At 40.8% G+C, this 20,033-nt stretch overlaps 1 protein-coding gene across 6 annotated transcripts in view; it reads left to right on the top strand.

The window, feature by feature from the left end:
- The window catches only part of LOC111979452 (5'-AMP-activated protein kinase subunit gamma-2), a 69,414-nt gene that overhangs the window by 28,189 nt on the left and 21,192 nt on the right, over positions 1–20,033 (top strand). Inside the window, exon 1 of one of the 6 annotated variants that reach the window (XM_024010001.3) lies at positions 8,226–9,211. The exons of 4 other annotated variants lie outside the window; for them this stretch is intronic. In XM_024010001.3, coding sequence (XP_023865769.1) covers positions 9,115–9,211 — 97 coding nt within the window. In that variant the 5' untranslated portion in view covers positions 8,226–9,114. Of the gene's footprint in view, positions 1–8,225; positions 9,212–20,033 lie in introns of those variants that run through there. One more of the 6 variants, XM_024010002.2, reaches the window with a different exon arrangement.

Below are 20,033 nucleotides of genomic sequence, written 5' to 3'. Positions count from 1 at the left end.
TTATATGGTGAGCTACCGATACTATTGGAGAGGGGACTTAATTCTTCCTGCTGCCGCAGATATGGCTGGGACAAAAGGCCAAAAAAACTATACAGACAATGCCTTCATCAAACACTGTTTCACGACGCATCAGTGACATGACAGGAGATGTTTTGAAACAATTACTGCTTCGCATACAAGCCAGTGAATTATATGCGTTACAGCTGGATGAGACAGATGTTGCGGGCCTGGCACAGCTCCTGGTATATGTTACGTTTATGGGGGTCAATTAAGGAAGACATCTTCTGGAAACCAGGACAACATAAAATAATATTTTTAAAGTACTGGACAGCTTTGTGACATCAAATGGAGTTTGGTGGTCCAGATTAGAGGTCGACCGATTATGATTTTTCAATACCGATACCGATTATTGGAGGACAAAAAAAGCCGATTACCGATTAATCGGCCGATTTTAATTTTATTTAAATTTTTTAAATATATATATATATATATATATCATACACACACACACACACATTTTTTGTAATAATGACAATTGCAACAATACTGAATGAACAATGAACACTTTTATTTTAACTTAATATAATACATAAATACACACACGCACACAGCTCTGAAGTGACAATGATACTGAAGAGTCTGCTTAGGAGACAAATACTCTCAACTGTTTGAATAAAAATAGAGTTTAAGTTACCTGTGATGAATGTTGAAAACAAAAACTTTAATTTCTATATGCAGGAAATCCTATTTTAATAATGGGCATGGTAAGAATTGACAACCAAAGTGCGAGTTATAATTCCCATGACACCTAGCAAAATCTGAAAAGCGGTTCCTTCATTTATTCCATAGGATATTTTTAGATTCACTTAAAATAAGGTCTGTGTTTCGTGTAGGCTTACATCACCGTGCCAATTTTATAACTGTGTAGATATCCATAGGACAAGGTAACTCTGATCAATATTGGCTAAATATAAGCGAAGATAAAAAAAATTGTAGAGTGGATTTATGAAAATGTGTTGACAAACGTTACCTTATCCTAGTGAGATTTACACGGGTATCAAAACGTCGAGGCGGTTTAAGCCTGCACGAAACACAGACCTTATTTGAAGTAGATCAAGACATTCTCTATGGAAGACATGAACGGTAAAATAACGAAGGAACCCCTTTCAAATTCAGCCGCAAGTTTATTACAGGAATTATAACGCGTCGACTATTTCTCTCTAAACCATATACCTTTGACTAATCCGGAAACTATCACCTCGAAAACAAAACGTTTATTCCGTTCCGTATTTTATCTAACGGGTGGCATCCATGAGTCTAAATATTCCTGTTACATTGCACAACCTTCAATGTTGTCATAATTACGTAAAGTTCTGGCAAATTAGTTCGCAAAGAGCCAGGCGGCCCAAACTGTTGCATATACCCTGACTCTGCGTGCAATGAACGCAAGAGAAATGGCACAATTTCACCTGGTTAATATTGCCTGCTAACCTGGATTTATTTTAGCTAAATATGCAGGTTTAAAAATATATACTTGTGTATTGATTTTAAGAAAGGCATTGATGTTTATGGTTAAGTACACATTGGAGCAACGACAGTCATTGATTGATTGTTTTTTATAAGATAAGTTTAATGCTAGCTAGTAACTTACCTTAGCTTACTGCATTCGCTAACAGGCAGGCTCCTCGTGGAGTGCAATGTAATCAATGCAAGATTGGATCCCCCGAGCTGACAAGGTTAAAAATCTGTCGTTCTGCCTCGTTTAGGCCGTCATTGAAAATAAGAATGTGTTGTTAACTGACTTGCCTAGTTAAATAAAAATTAAATAAAGGTGTAAAAAAATAAATATATTTTTTAAAATCGGCGCCCAAAAATACCGATTTCCGATTGTTATGAAAACTTGAAATCGGCCCGATTTAATCGGACAGATTTCAAGTTTTCATAACAATCGGAAATTGGTATTTTTGGGCGGCGATTAAATTATTATTATTTATTTTTTTACACCTTTATTTAATCTTTATTTAACTAGGCAACATACAGAAATGCGCTGGTTATCAAGGGGCAAAGTATTGACACGTTTTTTTTTTTTAAATTGAGAGACTACCTTAAAGTTCTCTACTGACCATCATTTTCACTTGTCTGACCTCTTGCATGATGACGAGTTTCTCACACGACTGGCCTATCTGGGTCTAGGATTACAGGGACTCTCCGCAACTATATTCAATATGCGGGACAAAATTGAGGCTGTGTCATGAACACGAGGGGAGACCGAGAGCTGGTTTCAAGCGCAGGGCGCAGCAGGGCGCAGCAGGGCGCAGCAGGTGTTTATTGCAAAGGACCATAGGAGGAGGCAGGTAGCTGGGTCCAGGGGCATGCAGAAGGTCATACACAGGGGGTCCAAAAGGGCAACAGTACAGGCAGAGAAAAGGCTAGTAACGTATTCCGGGAGGTCAGGCAATAGGTAAATAGGCTAAAGTACAGGCAGGGAATAGGCAAAGGGCGTCGTTAGTGAGGCAGGCAAAAACGTATCATTCACAGGAAAAACAGAGCTCCGAAAGACAAGTCACAATACCTCACAGTGATGGGGTGCAAAGAACTGAACTAAATAGTGTGTGATAATGACATACAGGTGTGTCAAAAGGTGATTAGAGTTCAGGTGATTGGGATCTGGAGAGTGAGCTGCGTTCAGGGGATCTATGTGTTTGAGGGTGTGACTTGGAAAGAGGGCTGGAAGGTGATCTGCGTTCGGGGGATCTACGTGTTTGAGGGTGCGAGTTGGAAGCAGACGTTGCACTATGATTAAGAAGTTGGAGCTCTTTTCTGTCTGCATTAACAAGGACAACACACAGGTCTTTCTATCATTGTATGATTTTTTTTGTATGAAAATTAACTCAAGCTTACGGACAATGTCAAATGTGATATAGCGAAGCACCTGAGTGAGTTGGGTGCACAATTACGCAGGTACTTTCCCGAAACGGATGACACAAACTACTGGATTCTTTATCCCTTTCATGCCCTGCCTCCAGTCCACTTACCGATATCTGAATAAGAGAGCCTCATCGAAATTGCAACAAGCGGTTCTGTGAAAATTTAATCAGAAGCCACTGCCAGATTTCTGGATTGGGCTGCGCTCAAGAGTATCCTGCCTTAGCCAATCGCGCTGTTAAGACACTGATGCCCTTTGCAACCATGTACCTATGTGAGAGTGGATTCTCAGCCCTCCCTAGCATGAACAGACTGTTCACAGACTGTGTGTGGAAAATGATTTAAGACTGAGACTCTCTCCAATACAACCCAACATTGCAGGGTTATGTGCATCCTTTCAAGCACACCCTTCTCATTAACCTGTGGTGAGTTATTCACAATTTTCGATGAACAAATAACATTTTATATGTAAGATGGTTAAATAAAGATTACAATTATTGATAATTATTATTTGTGCCCTGGTCCTTTAAGAGCTCTTTGTGACAACTCACACTCATTCTTATGTTTAATAAATATATCGTATAGTGTGTGTGTGGCAGGCTTACGATGATGACAAAAAACAACATTTGAGAGTGCGCTGACCCTGGTGCTAGAGGAGGCACGCAGCTGGAGGTTGAATGTTTGAAGGGGTACGGGACTATAAAAGGTTTGGGAACCAATGCTGTAGATAATGAATATGAGGTTGAAAAGTGGCGGAATTGCCCTTATTAAGCTCTTCATTGACAGTACTGGTATAGTTGATTGTCTAATGCAAACTAGTCTGTTGTGCATAGAAATACTTTGGTTAAAAGGTGAATCATTTTCCCTGGCTGGGATTCACCCATTCTTCCCAGCTCCTATCGCTAATAAACTAAAGTAAACAATTAAATTAAAAGTAAAACAATAAAATAACAATAAAGAGGCTATATACAGGGGGTACCTCGACTAACCTGTAGGTAGAGGTAAAGTGACTATGCAAAAAAGCCTCTATGAAGTGGCTTGTTTGGCAGTTTATAGTGAAATGCTTAATCTGGGGCCTTAGCTTGGGGCAAGCTCTGTTTCTTCCTGAAGATTGATATGGGTCACCAACCACACTGAAACTCATATTCTGACTGTAGACACTACTCTTCAAGGTTCATGGCAACCAGTTGCCACAAGGGTGTGCTATATCCCCTGTTCTTTCCTTGCTCTGTTCCATCCCTCACATTATGAGAAGTTGTTTGGAGCTGGAACCATGAATGTGTTTTGGATGTCAAGAATAATATATTTTCTCTATGGGTCCATATGGGTCCATATTTTGGTTTTATGCTATAATATAATAAGCTATTTGTCGTTCAAGGTCATTTAAAAATGATTTATGTTGTCATTGAATCAGGTTGATGCCTGTTTGTTCCAATGCCATCCTGGCTGCATTTGTCTTCCGCAAATATAATCAGAATGTCCCTCAGTTTTATAGCTTTTTTTACATGTGTTGTTTACCATAGTCTGGACATTGTCACTCCCTCCCCGTGGCAGACAACTGTAGCTCTTTCATGCCCTTATCTGTTAATGCCCAAACAGACTTGTATCAAGCTCTTCAGGCAGGCAGGCAGTCTGCATCTTTCTTTCCCAAGTTCTGTCTCTGTCTCCCCTTCCCCTGCGTACTGTATAATATGGTCAGTAAATTAAGGAAGTGGGTAGTTTTTATAAATTGCCCTCAATTCACTGAGACCCATGACAATATCGTATAAAATGAAAGAGACTACATTGAAAGTGAAGAGAAGTCTAGAGAAAGAAGAAGAAATGCTCATTAAGTATTTCTCTCCCTAGTTTATGCAAGCCAAGCGTAAAATCAATGGCGGTGTCATAGGTAAACAGAGGAACAGGAAGTCAAAGGTAACACCCTGACTGCATCTCCTCATTCATGCTCTGCTGAACTGTTTATTGACTTGTTTGGGCTGATCAGTTGCATAACCATTTTGAATGGATCTGGGGTAGTGGCGAAGGCAGTCAATAGTGTCATAACTAACTGGGTCATCGCAGGGCGTCGTGGGGGGTGTTAGTGTATTGAGTGGAACCCGTCTGATCAGATAAATCTACAGCTGCCAGCCCAGGGAGAGACCATGGGGCCTACCTTTAGTCAGCTGAGGATGGTTGAGGGAATTTGTGACTTGGCTCAGCACTCTTTAAAGGTCAGTCTTAATGAGTTAGCTACAGTACTGGGACAGTGATCTGACCTAGCTGTCTCTCTGTTAGGCAGTTGACGTGGTCTGGGGAGTTGACAGATCTTACACAACCTCCATGAGTCACGACAGGTAGGGCTGTGACTGTCATGGAATTTGAGGTTACGGCAGGGTTTCCCAAACTCGGTCCCCGGAACCCCAGGGGGTACACGTTTTGTTTTTTGCCCTAGCACTATACAGCTGATTTAAAATAATCAACTAATCATCAAGCTTTGATCATTTGAATCAGATGTGTAGTGTCCGGGGGAAAAAACAAAACGTGCACCCCTTGGGGTCCCGAGGACCGAGTTTGGGAATCTCTGGGATGCAGTAATTGGCCAGGCCAATCTACACGGTCACCGACATAACCGTTGGGGGGAGGATTGGCGCGTATCACACTCAAAAGAAGCACGTGGCTTTTCTCTGCAACTTCACTATTACCAGTAGCAATTCATTATTATTAATCAAGTTATTACCTTTAAATATTATTAGTCTAGTATATTAATTAAGAAATGTCAGATTGGAGAGGAATTCCGAAAAAATACATATTTCCGATTTTGACGCACTAAACTATTCACACCAAGTCCAAAACATTTACCTCCAATTTACAGAACAATTAACAGAACAAAAACAAAAAAGGCCTACACGCAACATGTCCATAGCCTATCTATCAGCGTTGATTAGTCCATAAACTATGAAAAGATTCCGTAACTAATTATACCTTAGACACTTAGACATTTCCTTGTTTTTGAAAGAAAAGCTTTTTTTTTTGTCCATTTAAAATAACATCACATTGATCAAATCAACGTTTAGTTGTCACGTGCGCCGAATACAGCTTACTTACAGGCTCTAACCAATAGTGCAAAAAAGCTATTAGGTGAACAATAGGTAAGTAAAGAAATAAAAACAACAGTAAAAAGACAGTGAAAAACAGTAGCGAGGCTACATACAGTAGCGAGGCTATAAAGGTAGCAAGGCTACATACAGACAGTGGTTAGTCAGGCTGATTGAGGTAGTATGTACATGTAGATATGGTTAAAGTGACTATGCATATATGATGAACATAGAGTAGCAGTAGCGTAAAGAGGGGGTGGTGGGTGGCGGGACACAATGCAGATAGCCCGGTTAGCCAATGTGCGGGAGCACTGGTTGGTCAGGCCAATTGAGGTAATATGTACATATGTACATGAATGTATAGTTAAAGTGATTCTGCATATATGATAACCAGAGAGTAGCAGCAGCGTAAAAGAGGGGTTGGGGGGCACACAATGCAAATAGTCCGGGTAGCCATTTGATTACCTGTTCAGGAGTCTTATGGCTTGGGGGTAAAATACAGTGTAGACATTTTTAATGTTGTAAATGACTATTGTCGCTGGAAACGGCTGATAAAAAAATAAATATATATGTTTATGGAATATCTACATAGGCGTACAGAGGCCCATTATCAGCAACCATCACTCCTGTGTTCCAATGGCACGTTGTGTTAGCTAATCCACGTTTCATTTTAAAAGACTAATTGATTAGAGGCTCAAAATGTCCAGAAACAAAGAACTTTCTTCTGAAACTCGTCAGTCTATTCTTGTTCAGGCTATTCCATGTGAGAAATTGCCAAGAAACTGAAGATCTCATACAACGCTGTGTACTACTCCCTTCACAGAACAGTGCAAACTGTCTCTAACCAGAATAGAAAGATGAGTGGGAGGCCCTGGTGCACAACTGAGAAAGAGGACAAGTACATTAGAGTGTCTAGTTTGAGAAACAGACACCTCACAAGTCCTCAACTGGCAGCTTCATTAAATAGTACCCGCAAAACATCAGTCTCAACGTCAACAGTGAAGAGGCGACTCCAGGATGCTGGCCTTCTCGGAAGAGTTCCTCTGTCCAGTGTGTGTTCTTTTGTCCATCTTAATCTTTTATTTTTATTGGAGAGTCTGCAATATGTCTTTTTCTTTGCAACTCTGCCTAGAAAGCCAGCATCCCGGAGTCGCCTCTTCACTGTTGATGTTGAGACTGGTGTTTTGTGGGTACTATTTAATGAAGCTCCCAGTTGAGGACTCTAAGAGCCTATRGACTGAAGAGAGCCCTCCACTTCTTCCTTGGAGGCGTCTGTTGTAGAATTTTATATAATAATTTAAAGTGTTGAATCAAGTGTTGTTTTTTGTACCAGTTCATCAACCATGTGCCATGGAATCGGTACATCAAAAAATCTCTTCCCATTTATTTTGAAACCGGTATGACGCAGCTGTCAACATTTTTGTCCTCAAATTAAACTGGTATATTTTTTATATTTATGCCCGGTTGAATAGGATTGGCACATTGTCCATTTGACACAACATTAACTCATTTTAGGCCTCAGAGCCAGAACAACCTTGCCGATTTGCTGTTGAATAATTAATGAAGTCAGACACATCCAACCTGTTTTATACGAAGACCAATTTATTTATTTACTGGCAAGCAATGAAAATGTACATTGTATAAATGAAAGTCCACACATCAAAGATGTTTTACTGAAGAGCAATAGCCTATAGGCTAGCAATTCTACACCCCCACATATCTAGCAGATTAGCTGCTCAACATCAAATGACAGTTGGAAAGAGGAAGCGATGTAGACAGACTAAGTTAGCAAAACAATTGCTTATTATCATTAGTAAACACACCCGCTATTAGGTAATATATATATAAATTAATGAATGTAGGACTATTTAAATGTATTTGACGGTTATTTTATTTTCATGGCGGTTCCAGTTATTCAATTACCGTCACAGCCCTAACAATCTTTCWAGTCTTTCTCAGGGTGTTCCACTATAAGTAGATGGGGATTTGAATTATTATGTCACCTTACTGTCTTTAGTTGGATTGAGATATATAGTGTGAGTGTGTATACGAAGACAGAGTGAGACAGATGTGGGTATGGTGATTTGAATGTGTTGGGCAGCGAGAAGCAGACTCTTAGCCAATCACTTTGTGTGGCCCTCCCGGGCAGGCCTCCTTTTACAGTCTGTTGACACCCGTGCTATATTAGAGACACCACCCACAGCTGCACCTGACAATTTACAGCAACCAACGCCACTACTAGGGCTCTGCAGAGAGAGAGAGGGAGAGCAAAATAGAGCAGGGAGAGCGAGAGGAGGAGCAGAGTGAAATTCAGCAGAGAGATAGGAGACCAGAGAGATATTGAGTGAGCTGAAGGGGAGGCAGAGAGATTCTGCCTGTGTGCGCTGTGCTACACTGTGCATCATCACTTGGGAGTGTTGGACTTCGTCTCACAGAGGACGTGTGGAATTTCCAGCTTTCTTTCCCTTCGTGTTCTCCAGCAAACGTGTGATTTGCCACAGACATCAATTCCCTGAGAGGGGAGCCTACTTCGCCTGCAGCCTCTGCTGGGCTCTGTGGACTCGATGAGACATTTTCTCGATGAGGTAACAGAAAGAACAGATCCTTACCGAGAAATACAAGCATGAAGGACGGCCGTGTCGAAATAACAGATAACACATCAATTGAACGGAGAAGAGGCATCTCTTAACCAGGAGAGGAGATCTGCTCATGAGAATAAAGACAATCCTTCATCTAAGAGCCTATCGACTGAAGAGGGCCCTCCACTTCTTCCTTGGAAAGGTCCAGCTCTTTCCAGAAGACTAACACAAGGCCATCCAGAGCTGGAAGAGTAGCCTCGCTCAAACGACTGATTCAATAAGCACCTGACTGGTTAGGAAAAACCCTTCTCCGATCAGATCTTCAGTTTCATTCTGGCACAGATTTTGTCATCTTTGACACAGATCTTTAACTTTATTGTATTTACAAACATGCATCAGGCGGAGTAGCAGGAGTAGCTCTCTCGCCACTCTTCTGGGGAGTGGTGGTGGTGCCCAATAGTTGTGACCGGTCCCTGTCCTGGATGGTCATGGTCCATATTGGATGCTGAACCCATCGCTTGAACCCGCTTGTGTCCATGAAGAGGTTTGGCAGCCTGAGGAGGAGTAAGAAGCGGAAGGAGCAGGACCTGCTAGCGGAAGGAAGACGACAGTCAGAGCCACCATGTCTGCCTGGTAATGTCTTGTGCTGTTCACATGATCACACCACTTCAATTGTCTATAAAAGTGTATAACTGCGTAGTATACACTGAGTGTACAAAACATTAGGAACACCTTCCTAGTATTGAGTTGCACTCCCTTTTCCCCTCAGAACAGCTTCAATTAGTTGGGGCATGGACTCTACAATGTGCTAAAAGCGTTCCACAGGGATGCTGGCCCATGTTGACTCCAATGGTTCCCACAGTTGTGTCATGTTGGCTGGATGTCCTTTGGGTGGTGGACCATTCTTGATACACACAGGAAGCTGTTGAGCGTGAAATACCCAGCAGCGATTGCAGTTCTTGACACACTCAAACCGGTGCGCATGGCACCTACTGTACTACCATACCCCATTCAAAGGCACTTAAATCTTTTGTCTTGTCCATTCATCCTCTGAATGGCACTCATGCACAATCCATATTTCGATCCATGTCTCTTTAACATGTCTTCCCCACTTCATCTACACTGATTGAAGTGGATTTAACAGGTGACGTCCAGAAGGGATCATAGCTTTCACCAGGATTCACCTGGTCAGTCTATGTCATAGAAAAAGCAGGTGTTCCTAATGTTTTGTACACTCGGTGTATGACGGGCCACAAGACTGAAGACAGTATATGTTGAATATATTARCCTTCCCTCAAGGTCTCTTTAGATTCTAACCATTCCACTGCAAAATGGCGTAGTGTTACCAGATACACAAGTATACTCACAAGATGTCATGGCTGTACACTGTATCTGTATAGTTGTTGGCTAACTTTTAATTGTGATTMAAGACGGCGACAGAACATGTCTAGTCTGACGTATCAGACAGCCATCATGGATTAACAATCACAATCAGAATAAATGTTTATTATCGGAGCAGTTAAATGGATCCTCTATTGATACAGTAGTAGTACAGTATAAACAGCATCCATTTTGTAACAAGTACAGTAAGGTAGACATCACCCGGACCCCCTGCTGATCCAGACAGTAAAAACAGAGCATCCATTTTGTAATTGGCACTGCAGCTACATATAGGGGCTGCTGACAGCTCGGAGGTCTTTATGGCCGGTGTCCCTCAAAAACATTTGTGAAATTGTACGTTGTACAGTGAGGATATGAGACGGTAAACTAACATGTTTGCATGTTTTTTCATTCAATCTAATTCATCGTGATTTAAGAGTACTCTCGTGCTACATAGAATGGTAATTGATAGTCCTGCTGCTTGAGCTGGGTGATAATACGACGCTGTTATTTTTGACCCACATCTGTTAGTCTCTGTAATCATCGCTGCTCTGATTTGGAACGTTAAACTTTATGAAAATGACAGTGTCTCTCCTTCAGGAGTGTCAGGGACAGGGTCATCACACTGGATACATGGGGTTTTAGGAATGTTACCTTTGGGACATCTCACTGGATGCTTGGGGCGTACGGACGGTGGCCCTGAGTGACACTGCCATGAACTCCACAGCTCCTAATTTTAGCCCTAGTCTGACCTGGGATCAGTGGAGGAAGAGGTCAAGGCCCAACTGTCATTATGATGTGAACCTGTATGTGTAAACCCATATGTGGTGCTCAGTTTATTTTGGTCTGGCCCCATACTGTATGTGCTGTTGCCAAGTCTTCTATGGTTACGACATGACAATAATAGAAGAGTTTGACATGTCAACAATAGAAGAGTTGTCTACACTACAGCACGTACAGTATGGGACCAGGCTAGAAGAGTTGTCTACACTACAGCACGTACAGTATGGGACCAGGCTAGAAGAGTTTGTCTACACTACAGCACGTACAGTATGGGACCAGGCTAGAAGAGTTGTCTACACTACAGCACGTACAGTATGGCACCATACTGTAGATTGAGGATTTTTTTTATTTATTCAATTTTAGAATAATGCTGTAACGTAACAAAATGTGGGAAAAGTCATGGGGTCTTTATACTTTCCGAATGCACTGTACATCAGACAGCCAGGTCAGATCATATTGCTGATACACTCAAAACCAGTCTCATAACCCAACATGGCTGACAGCCCAGTCACCCCTTTCAAACTCCTAAGGGAAATCTGCCACTCACCACTGCAGATCAGAAACACTGATTGCTTAATGTTGAGGCCCAGCAMTATTGTGACACCTGCCTTCCTCCTTAGACTTAATGGAAAGAACATTGGCCAATATGATGCCGTCACAGTCTTAGTTCACCATTGCCCTTTTATACACAAAGCTTTTCAGTGTTTTCAAAATGTAGTGCGACATGTAATGTCGCACTACATTACAAAATGTAATCTGACATGCTGAATTAGATCTCGATTGTTGGGTGTTTCAGTTAACCAACTGAGGGGCCAGTCTGCAAAATCCAATGGGCTAGTGCTGGTCCATGGACTAGACGCAGGGGTGGGCAACTCCAGTCCTCGAGGGCCTGATTGGTGTCACACTTTTTCTCCATCCCTAGCTGATTAATCAAATTGCATTCTAAACTGAAGATCATGATTAGGTGATTATTGGAGTCAGGTGTGTTAGCTGGGGCAAAGCTGTGACCCCAATCAGGCCCTGGAGGACTGGAATTGCTCACCTCTGGAGAGGTTAAGAAACACTGGTATAGATGACTCCAGTACCCCATGTGGTGTATTCCCCCTCCCCTCCCTGTGTGTTTGGTGAGGAGGGCCTCCCTCCCTGCTGTCCCCCTGTGTTATCTTCTCCTGCGGAATGTGCCACAACAGCGTAGCTAAAATAAGACACCAAAACGACTGAAGAGAGGGCTGGTATTAGCCAGCTAAATGTCAGGAGATAGTGGAGATAGCTGGACTGGGCAGGTGTGTTTTTATGACACGATGAATGCCTGTGCAGATTTATCCTCTTCAATGAAGTTGAGCTTTCTTTAGATGGTATATAGGTTTACTATTTACTGTTGAATGTAACTGCCATTTAGTATTCAGTCCCTTTTATTTGAACGCAGTAGAAGCAGAAGTCAATGTGTGTGCTGTATGGTTTACTAGAGGGTTCTATACACAGCCATAAAATTAGAATTATAACAATTACTCAAAAGAGAAAGTAGTGAATTAGTTTGTATGCCGCCAATCCAAAACCATGCATGGCTTAAAATGACTAGTATAAATCGTAAAATGTATCAGTTTCACTTAAGGTCGAGAGGTTTGACAACTATACCGCATAAAATTCAAGATAGTTGGGAACATTTTTGTTGTCCCAATACCATGACATCGGGATTATGAACTGATGTACAAAACAACATTTGACGCATCGATCCATTCTTTTCAATATAAATTATTATATATATATTCGCTACAAAAATACCTCTCAATATATTGGGCATTGAACAGTCAGCCCTGTGCAGACTCTGCCACGAGGAAACAGAATCATTGGAACATCTCTTTTCGTCCAGAAGGGGTTAAGTCATGTCTGTGTTCAGATGGACCTACAACAGTACTATAAGGAGATCTGAAAAACCATGCTCAATCAATTGGGAAATATGATTATACTCTTAAAAGTAAAGTATTTATTTTTAGGGCAATCTCTGTAGAAATGGTACGAGTAGAGAGGTTCAAGACCCCCGTAAGACAGTAAAATATAAGGATGTATTGCAAAATAAAATGGGGAAAATGGTAATATACTGGGGAAAATGTGTTCGTCTGTGGATATCTGTGGGGGGAATTAAGATTATAGGGATTGGTTGATTTGACGACGTACTTGGAMTCCTGTAGAAATAGGAGGCTATATGTACACTGAACAAAAATATGAACGCAACATGTAAAGTGTTGGTCACATGTTTCATGAGCTGAAATAAAAGATCCCAGAAATGTTACATTCGCACAAAAAGCTTATTTCTCTCAAATTTTGTGCACAAATTTGTTTACATCCCTGTTAGTGAGCATTTTCTCCTTTGCCAAGATAATACTTCCACCGGACAGGTGTGGCATATCAAGAAGCTGATTAAACAGCATGATCATTACACAGGTTCACCTTGTGCTGGGGACAATAAAAGGCAACTCTAAAATGTAGTTTTGTCACACAACACAATCCCACAGATGTCTCAAGTTTTGAGGGAGCGTGCAATTGMCATGCTGACTGCAGGAATGTCCACCAGAGCTGTTGCCAGAGAATTTAATGTTCATTTCTCTACCGTAAGCTGCCTCCAATGTCATTTTTGGAGAGAATTTGGCAGTATGTCCAACTGGCCTCACAACCACAGACCATGTGTATGGCGTCGTGTGGGCGAGCGGTTTGCTGATGTCAATGTTGTGAACAGAGTGCCCCATGGTGGCGGTGGGGTTATGGTATGTGCAGGCATAATCTGCAGACAGCGAACACAATTGCATTTTATCGATGGCAATATTGTGAAGCGATCCTGAGGTCCATTGTAAGTGTCACGTTGTATAATGATTGGAGACAGGCGCAGGAATATGAAATAGTTTTTTTTATTTCACTATCCAAAATGGCATACATCATGAACATGAATGGGACGAAGCCCAAAGCAAACACGTGTATATATACAGTATATCACAAAAGTGAGTACACCCCTCACATTTTTGTAAATATTTGAGTATATCTTTTCATGTGACAACACTGAAGAAATGACACCCTGCTACAATGTAAAGTAGTGAGTGTACAGCTTGTATAACAGTGTAAATTTGCTGTCCCCTCAAAATAACTCAACACAGCCATTAATGTCTAAACCGCTGGCAACAAAAGTGTGTACACCCCTAAGTGAAAATGTCCAAATTGGGCCCAATTAGCCATTTTCCCTCCCCGGTGTCATGTGACTCGTTAGTGTTACAAGGTCTCAGGTGTGAATGGGGAGCAGGTGTGTTAAATTTGGTGTCATCGCTCTCACACTCCCTCATACTGACTGGTCACTGGAAGTTCAACATGGCACCTCATGGCAAAGAACTCTCTGAGGATCTGAAAAAAAGAATTGTTGCTCTACATAAAGATGGCCTGGGCTATAAGAAGATTGCTGCAGCACGGTGGCTAAGACCATACAGCGGTTTAACTGGACAGGTTCCACTCAGAACAGGCCTCGCCATGGTCGACCAAAGAAGTTGTGTACTCACTTTTGTGATATACTGTATATAACACAGGGCTGTGACCCAAACAAAGAGCGAGGTGTAAACCTCTAATAAATACACGGGGCGAGACCCGTAATAACAAGCGCACGGTAACACACAAGCTGACGGACATGGAACAATGATCATCAAGGACAATGTGGAACAGAGGGCACGTATATACACATACTAATCAGGGGGAATGTGAACCAGGTGTGCGTAATGAGACAAGACAGTCCGGGGTTGGTGGTGATGATCCAGTTCAGTGACGTCTAGAAAGATGGTGACGTAGACCTCGAACTGGTGAACGGAATGAACAGCAGTACCGGGGCAATCCGTGACAGTGAGGCACATTTTCTTTTTTAGGTATCTGTGACCAACAGATGCATATCTGTATTCCCAGTCATGTGAAATCCATAGATTAATTTTTCTCATATTTCTCATTTTGACATTTCCTCATATGAACTGTAACTCAGTAAAATCTTTGAATATAACTTTTACATTTTTGTTCAGTGTGTGTGTGTGTGTGTATATATACATACATACATACATACAGTTGAAGTCAGAGGTTTACTTGCACTTAGGTTGGAGTCATTAAAACTCGTTTTTCAACCACTCCACAAATTTATTGTTAACAAACTATAGTTTTGGCAAGTCGGTTAGGACATCTACTTTGTGCATGACACAAGTAATTTTTCCAACAATTGTTTACAAACAGATTATTTCATTTATAATTCACTGTATCACAATTCCAGTGGGTCAGAAGTTTACATACACTAAGTTCTCTGTGCCTTTACACAGCTTGGAAAATTCCAGAAAATGATGTCATGGCTTTAGAAGCTTCTGATAAGCTAATTGACATCATTTGAGTCAATTGGAGTTGTACCTGTGGATGTATTTCAAGGGCTAACTTCCAACTCAGTGCCTCTTTGCTTGACATCATGGGAAAATCAAAAGAAGTCAGCCAAGACCTCAGAAAAAAATGGTAGACTTCCACAAGTCTGGATCATCCTTGGGAGCAATTTTCAAACGCCTGAAGGTACCACGTTCATCTGTACAAACAATAATACGCAGGTATAAACACCATGGGACCACACAGCCGTCATACCGCTCAGGAAGGAGACGCGTTTTGTCTCCTAGAGATGAATGTACTTTGGTGCGAAAAGTGCAAATCAAAATCAGTTAACAACAGCAAAGGACCTTGTGAAGATGCTGGAGGAAACAGGTACAAAAGTATCTATATCCACAGTAAAACAAGTCCTATATTGACATAACCTGAAAGGCCGCTCAGCAAGGAAGAAGCCACTGCTCCAAAACCGCCATAAAAAAGCCAGACTACGGTTTGCAATTGCACATGGGGACAAAGATCGTACTTTTTGGAGAAATGTTCTCTGGTCTGATGAAACAAAAATAGAACTGTTTAGTAGAGGTCGACCGATTATGATTTTTCAACGCCGATACCGATTTATTGGAGGACCAACAAAAGCCGATATCATTAACTCTCACGAGTCACCAACCCTGAGTCCGTGCACCCCCCACCCCCCCCCCCCCCCCCCCACTGATTACATAGCTAGCATGCGGCACAAGTAAACTTGTAGCAATCTAAATATCATTAAAATCACAAGTCCTCAAACACCAGATGAAAGATACATCTTGTGAATAAAGCCACCATTTCAGATTTTAAAATGTCTTTTTACAGGGGAAGACACAATATGTAAATCTATTAGCTAACCACGTAGGCAAAGGACACGATTTTTTACTCAATATGTTTTCCTGCGTCAGTAGCTATCACTAATTCGACTAAATAAAAATATATATAGCCACTAACCAAGAAACAACTTCATAAGATGACAGTCTGTAACATATTTATGGTATAGCATTAGTTTTTTTGGGCGGAAAAATGGTCATTTTTCACGATAAATCACAGCTTCTTACATTGCAGCTGCAATCTGAAATAAGTCTGACCCAAGCCAGAACCAATTACAGAGCACCAATGTCATATAACGAATTACTCATCTTAAAACATTTCACAGAAAAATACACAGCGTACAGATATTGAAAAGGCCCAACATCTTGAGTGAATCCAAACAATGATTCAAATTTATTAAATGTTTTATAACGAAAACCCAAAATGTAGCGCTAAATTAGCATAGCTATACCAGGCGATTCGGCTTAGCCGCCCACGGCAGTCACATGCACAACAGATATGATATAAACAGCGTAAATGGCGGTTCTTACTATGGCTGATCTTTCTCAGAATGTTGATCAAAGTGGCCTTTGTCAAGATGAGTCGTTGGTATCCGTTCAGAATTGTTCCTTTTCCCTCCCATTTAGGCACAGGTACTGGTCGAGTGGCACGGATCGCTCAAACGTAAATAAAATAAACAGACAACGGAACACCACAAAAACTCCCGAAAATTCAAATAATCCTGATTAAACTATATTGAAAACATACATTACCGATGATCTGTCACATGTATCAAACAAAACGTAGAGACGGAGATAGTTTTCATCCATAATGTGGCCGCACAAAACAGAAGACAATCGCAGCACAAGTCGCCACGATTTAGAGAAAAACCTGAAGTTGTCGGTCACGCCAAAGAATAGCTCTCATTTCACACGTCAGTCCCCAGATAAACAAGATAATTTTTCCTCTGACGTCCTCTTGACACCCAGAGGAAGGCCAATGAGTGTGTTTCGGTTCATAGGGGGCACGACCATATATAGAGAGCGTTGAAGCTGGCATCACATCTTGCTTTTTCTTCTTGTCATGCGAACAGTGCTGTCAATGACTTCTGTATCACTCAGAGACAAAATTGAAACGGTATTTAGAAACGTAGAGGATGTTTCTGCCATGTAGTATTATATGCAATATAGTAAGAGCAATAATTGAATAAGAGGCAGTTTAATCTGTAGAGCAAATTATGCTAATGGGAAAAATAGCACCCCGCTTATTTCGCAAGAAGCTTAATCGGCCGATTTATTTAAAAGAATATATATTTTCTTTTAAAAATATATATATCACACACACATTTGATAAGACAATTGCAACAATAACGGAATAATAATGAACACTTTATTTTAACTTAATATAATACATAAATACACACACGCACACAGCTCTGAAGTGACAATGAATACTGAAGAGTGCTTAGGAGACAATACTCAAACTGTTTGAATAAAAATCAGAGTTTATAGCTTACCTTGATGAATGTTTGAAAACAAAAAACTTTTAATTTCTATTAGTGCAGGACAATCCTAATTTTAATAATGGCATGGGTAAGAATTGACAACCAAAGTGCGAGTCATAAATTCCCATGACACCTAGCAAAATCTGAAAAAGCGGTCCTTCATTTATTCCAATAGGTATTTTTTTGATTCACTTAAAATAAGGTCTGTTTCGTGTAGGCCTTACTCACCGTGCCAATTTTATAACTGTGTAATAGCCATAGGGGACAAGGTAACTCTTGATCCAATTAATTGGCTGAATATAAGCGAAGAATAAAAAAAATGTAGAGTGGATTTAGAAAATATGTTGACAAAAAACGTTACCTTATCCTAGGGTGAGATTTACACGGGTATCAAACGTCGAGGCGGTTTAAGCCTGCACGAAACACAGACTTATTTGAAGTAGATCAAGACATTTCTCTATGCGAAGACATGACGGCTTAAAATAACGGAAGGAACCCCTTTCAAGTTTCCAGCCGCCAATTATTACAAGAAATTAAACGCGTCGACTATTTCTCTCTAAACCATATACCTTTGACTAATCCCGAAACTACTCACTCCGAAAACAAAAACGTTTATTCTTCAGTGAAATACCGATCCGTATTTTATCTAACTGGGTGCATCCATATAGTCTAAATATTCCTGGTACATTGCACAACCTTCAATGTTATGTCATAATTACGTAAAATTCTGGCAAATTAGTTGCAACGAGCCAGGCGGCCCAAACTGTTTGCATATACCCTGACTCTGCGTGCAATGAACGCAAGAGAAGTGACACAATTTCACCTGGTTAATATTGCCTGCTAACCTGGATTTCTTTTAGCTAAATATACAGGTTTTAAAAATTATACTTCTGTGTATTGATTTTAAGAAAGGCATTGACGTTTTATGAGTTTAAGTCCGCAACATCCATTATGAGATGCAACCTAGAAACTAGATCATCAAACCATGTAGTTAACTAGTGATAATGTTGATTGATTGATTGTTTTTTATAAGATAAGTTTAATGCTAGCTAGCAACTTACCTTGGCTTCTTACTGCATTCGCGTAACAGGCAGGCTCCTCGTGAGGCAGGTGGTTAGGCGTTGACGAGTTAATCAAGGTTGCAAGTTGAATCCCCGAGCTGACAAGGTAAAAATCTGTCGTTCTGCCTCGTTTAGGGGTTCCTAGGCCAATCATGTGAAAATAGGAATGTGTTCTTAACTGACTTGCCTAGTTAAATAAAGGTGTAAAAAAAAAAAAAAATGCAAAATCGGCGTCCAAAAATACCGATTTCCGATTGTTATGAAAACTTGAAATCGGCCCCAATTAATCGGCCATTCCGATTAATCTGTCGACCTCTACTGTTTAGCCATAATGACAATCGTTATGTTTGGAAGAAAAAGAAGGAGGCTTGCAAGCCGAAGAACACCATCACAACCGTGAAGCACGGGGTTGGCAGAATCATGTTGTGGGGGTGCTTTGCTGCAGTTGGGACTGGTGCACTTCACAAAATAGATGGCTTCATGAGGAAGGAAAATTATGTGGATATATTGAAGCAACATCTCAAGACATCAGTCAGGAAGTTAAAGCTTGGTCGCAAGTGTGTCTTCCAAATGGACAATGACCCCATGCATACTTCCAAAGTTATGGCTTTTGGACAACAAAGTCAAGGTATTGGAGTGGCCATCACAAAGCCCTGACCTCAAACTTTGTGGGCATAACTGAAAAAGCGTATGCGAGCAAGGAGGCCTACAAACCTGACTCAGTTACACCAGCTTTGCCAGGAGGAATGGGCCAAAATCCACCCAATTTATTGTGGGAAGCTTGTGGAAGGCTACCCGAAATGTTTGACCCAAGTTAAACTATTTATAGGCAATGCTACCAAATACTAATTGAGTGTATGTAAACTTCTGACCCACTGGGAATGTGATGAAAGAAATAAAAGCTGAAATAAATCATTCTCTCTCCTATTATTCTGACATTTCACATTCTTAAAATAAAGTGTTAATCCTAACTTACCTAAAACAGATAATTTTTACTCTGATTAAATGTCAGGAATTGTGAAAAACTGAGTTTTTAAATGTATTTGGCTAAGGTGTATGTAAACTTCCGACATCAACTGTATATTGAATTGCAATGTTTTCCACCAGATCCTCCAACCAGTGAAGGGGTTGGTTAAAAAAAAAGAAGGGTAATCAGAAATAATGCAAGCAAAGTTATTTGATAGATGAATCTGTCATATAGCAAAAAAACAGTTTATTTATGTTTCTGCTGTGTAATGCAACCTGGGAAGTGGTTGTTTTTCAGATCAAACGTCATTTAGTTTGCTTCAACAATTTACATTTGGGTTCAAGTAATCCCTAATCACCTCCGCTGTTACGACAGTGTCCCTTCATAAGGCAGTTATGACTTATAGTTCTATAGGTGATTGTTCGATAAGTGAGTGGTGACTTGAATGTCAAAGTGAAGTTGTTGATAAGTTACTGGAGATGAGCAGAGTCCCATGGTCTAGAGGAGGAAATGTGAACCACTCGGTACGCATCACCCACGTCA

Source organism: Salvelinus sp. IW2-2015, linkage group LG19 (genome assembly GCF_002910315.2).
Source record: "Salvelinus sp. IW2-2015 linkage group LG19, ASM291031v2, whole genome shotgun sequence".
NCBI lineage: Eukaryota > Metazoa > Chordata > Actinopteri > Salmoniformes > Salmonidae > Salvelinus > Salvelinus sp. IW2-2015.
The sequence above is the reverse complement of the archived record's forward strand: the minus strand, read 5'-3'. Positions and strand labels throughout refer to the sequence as shown.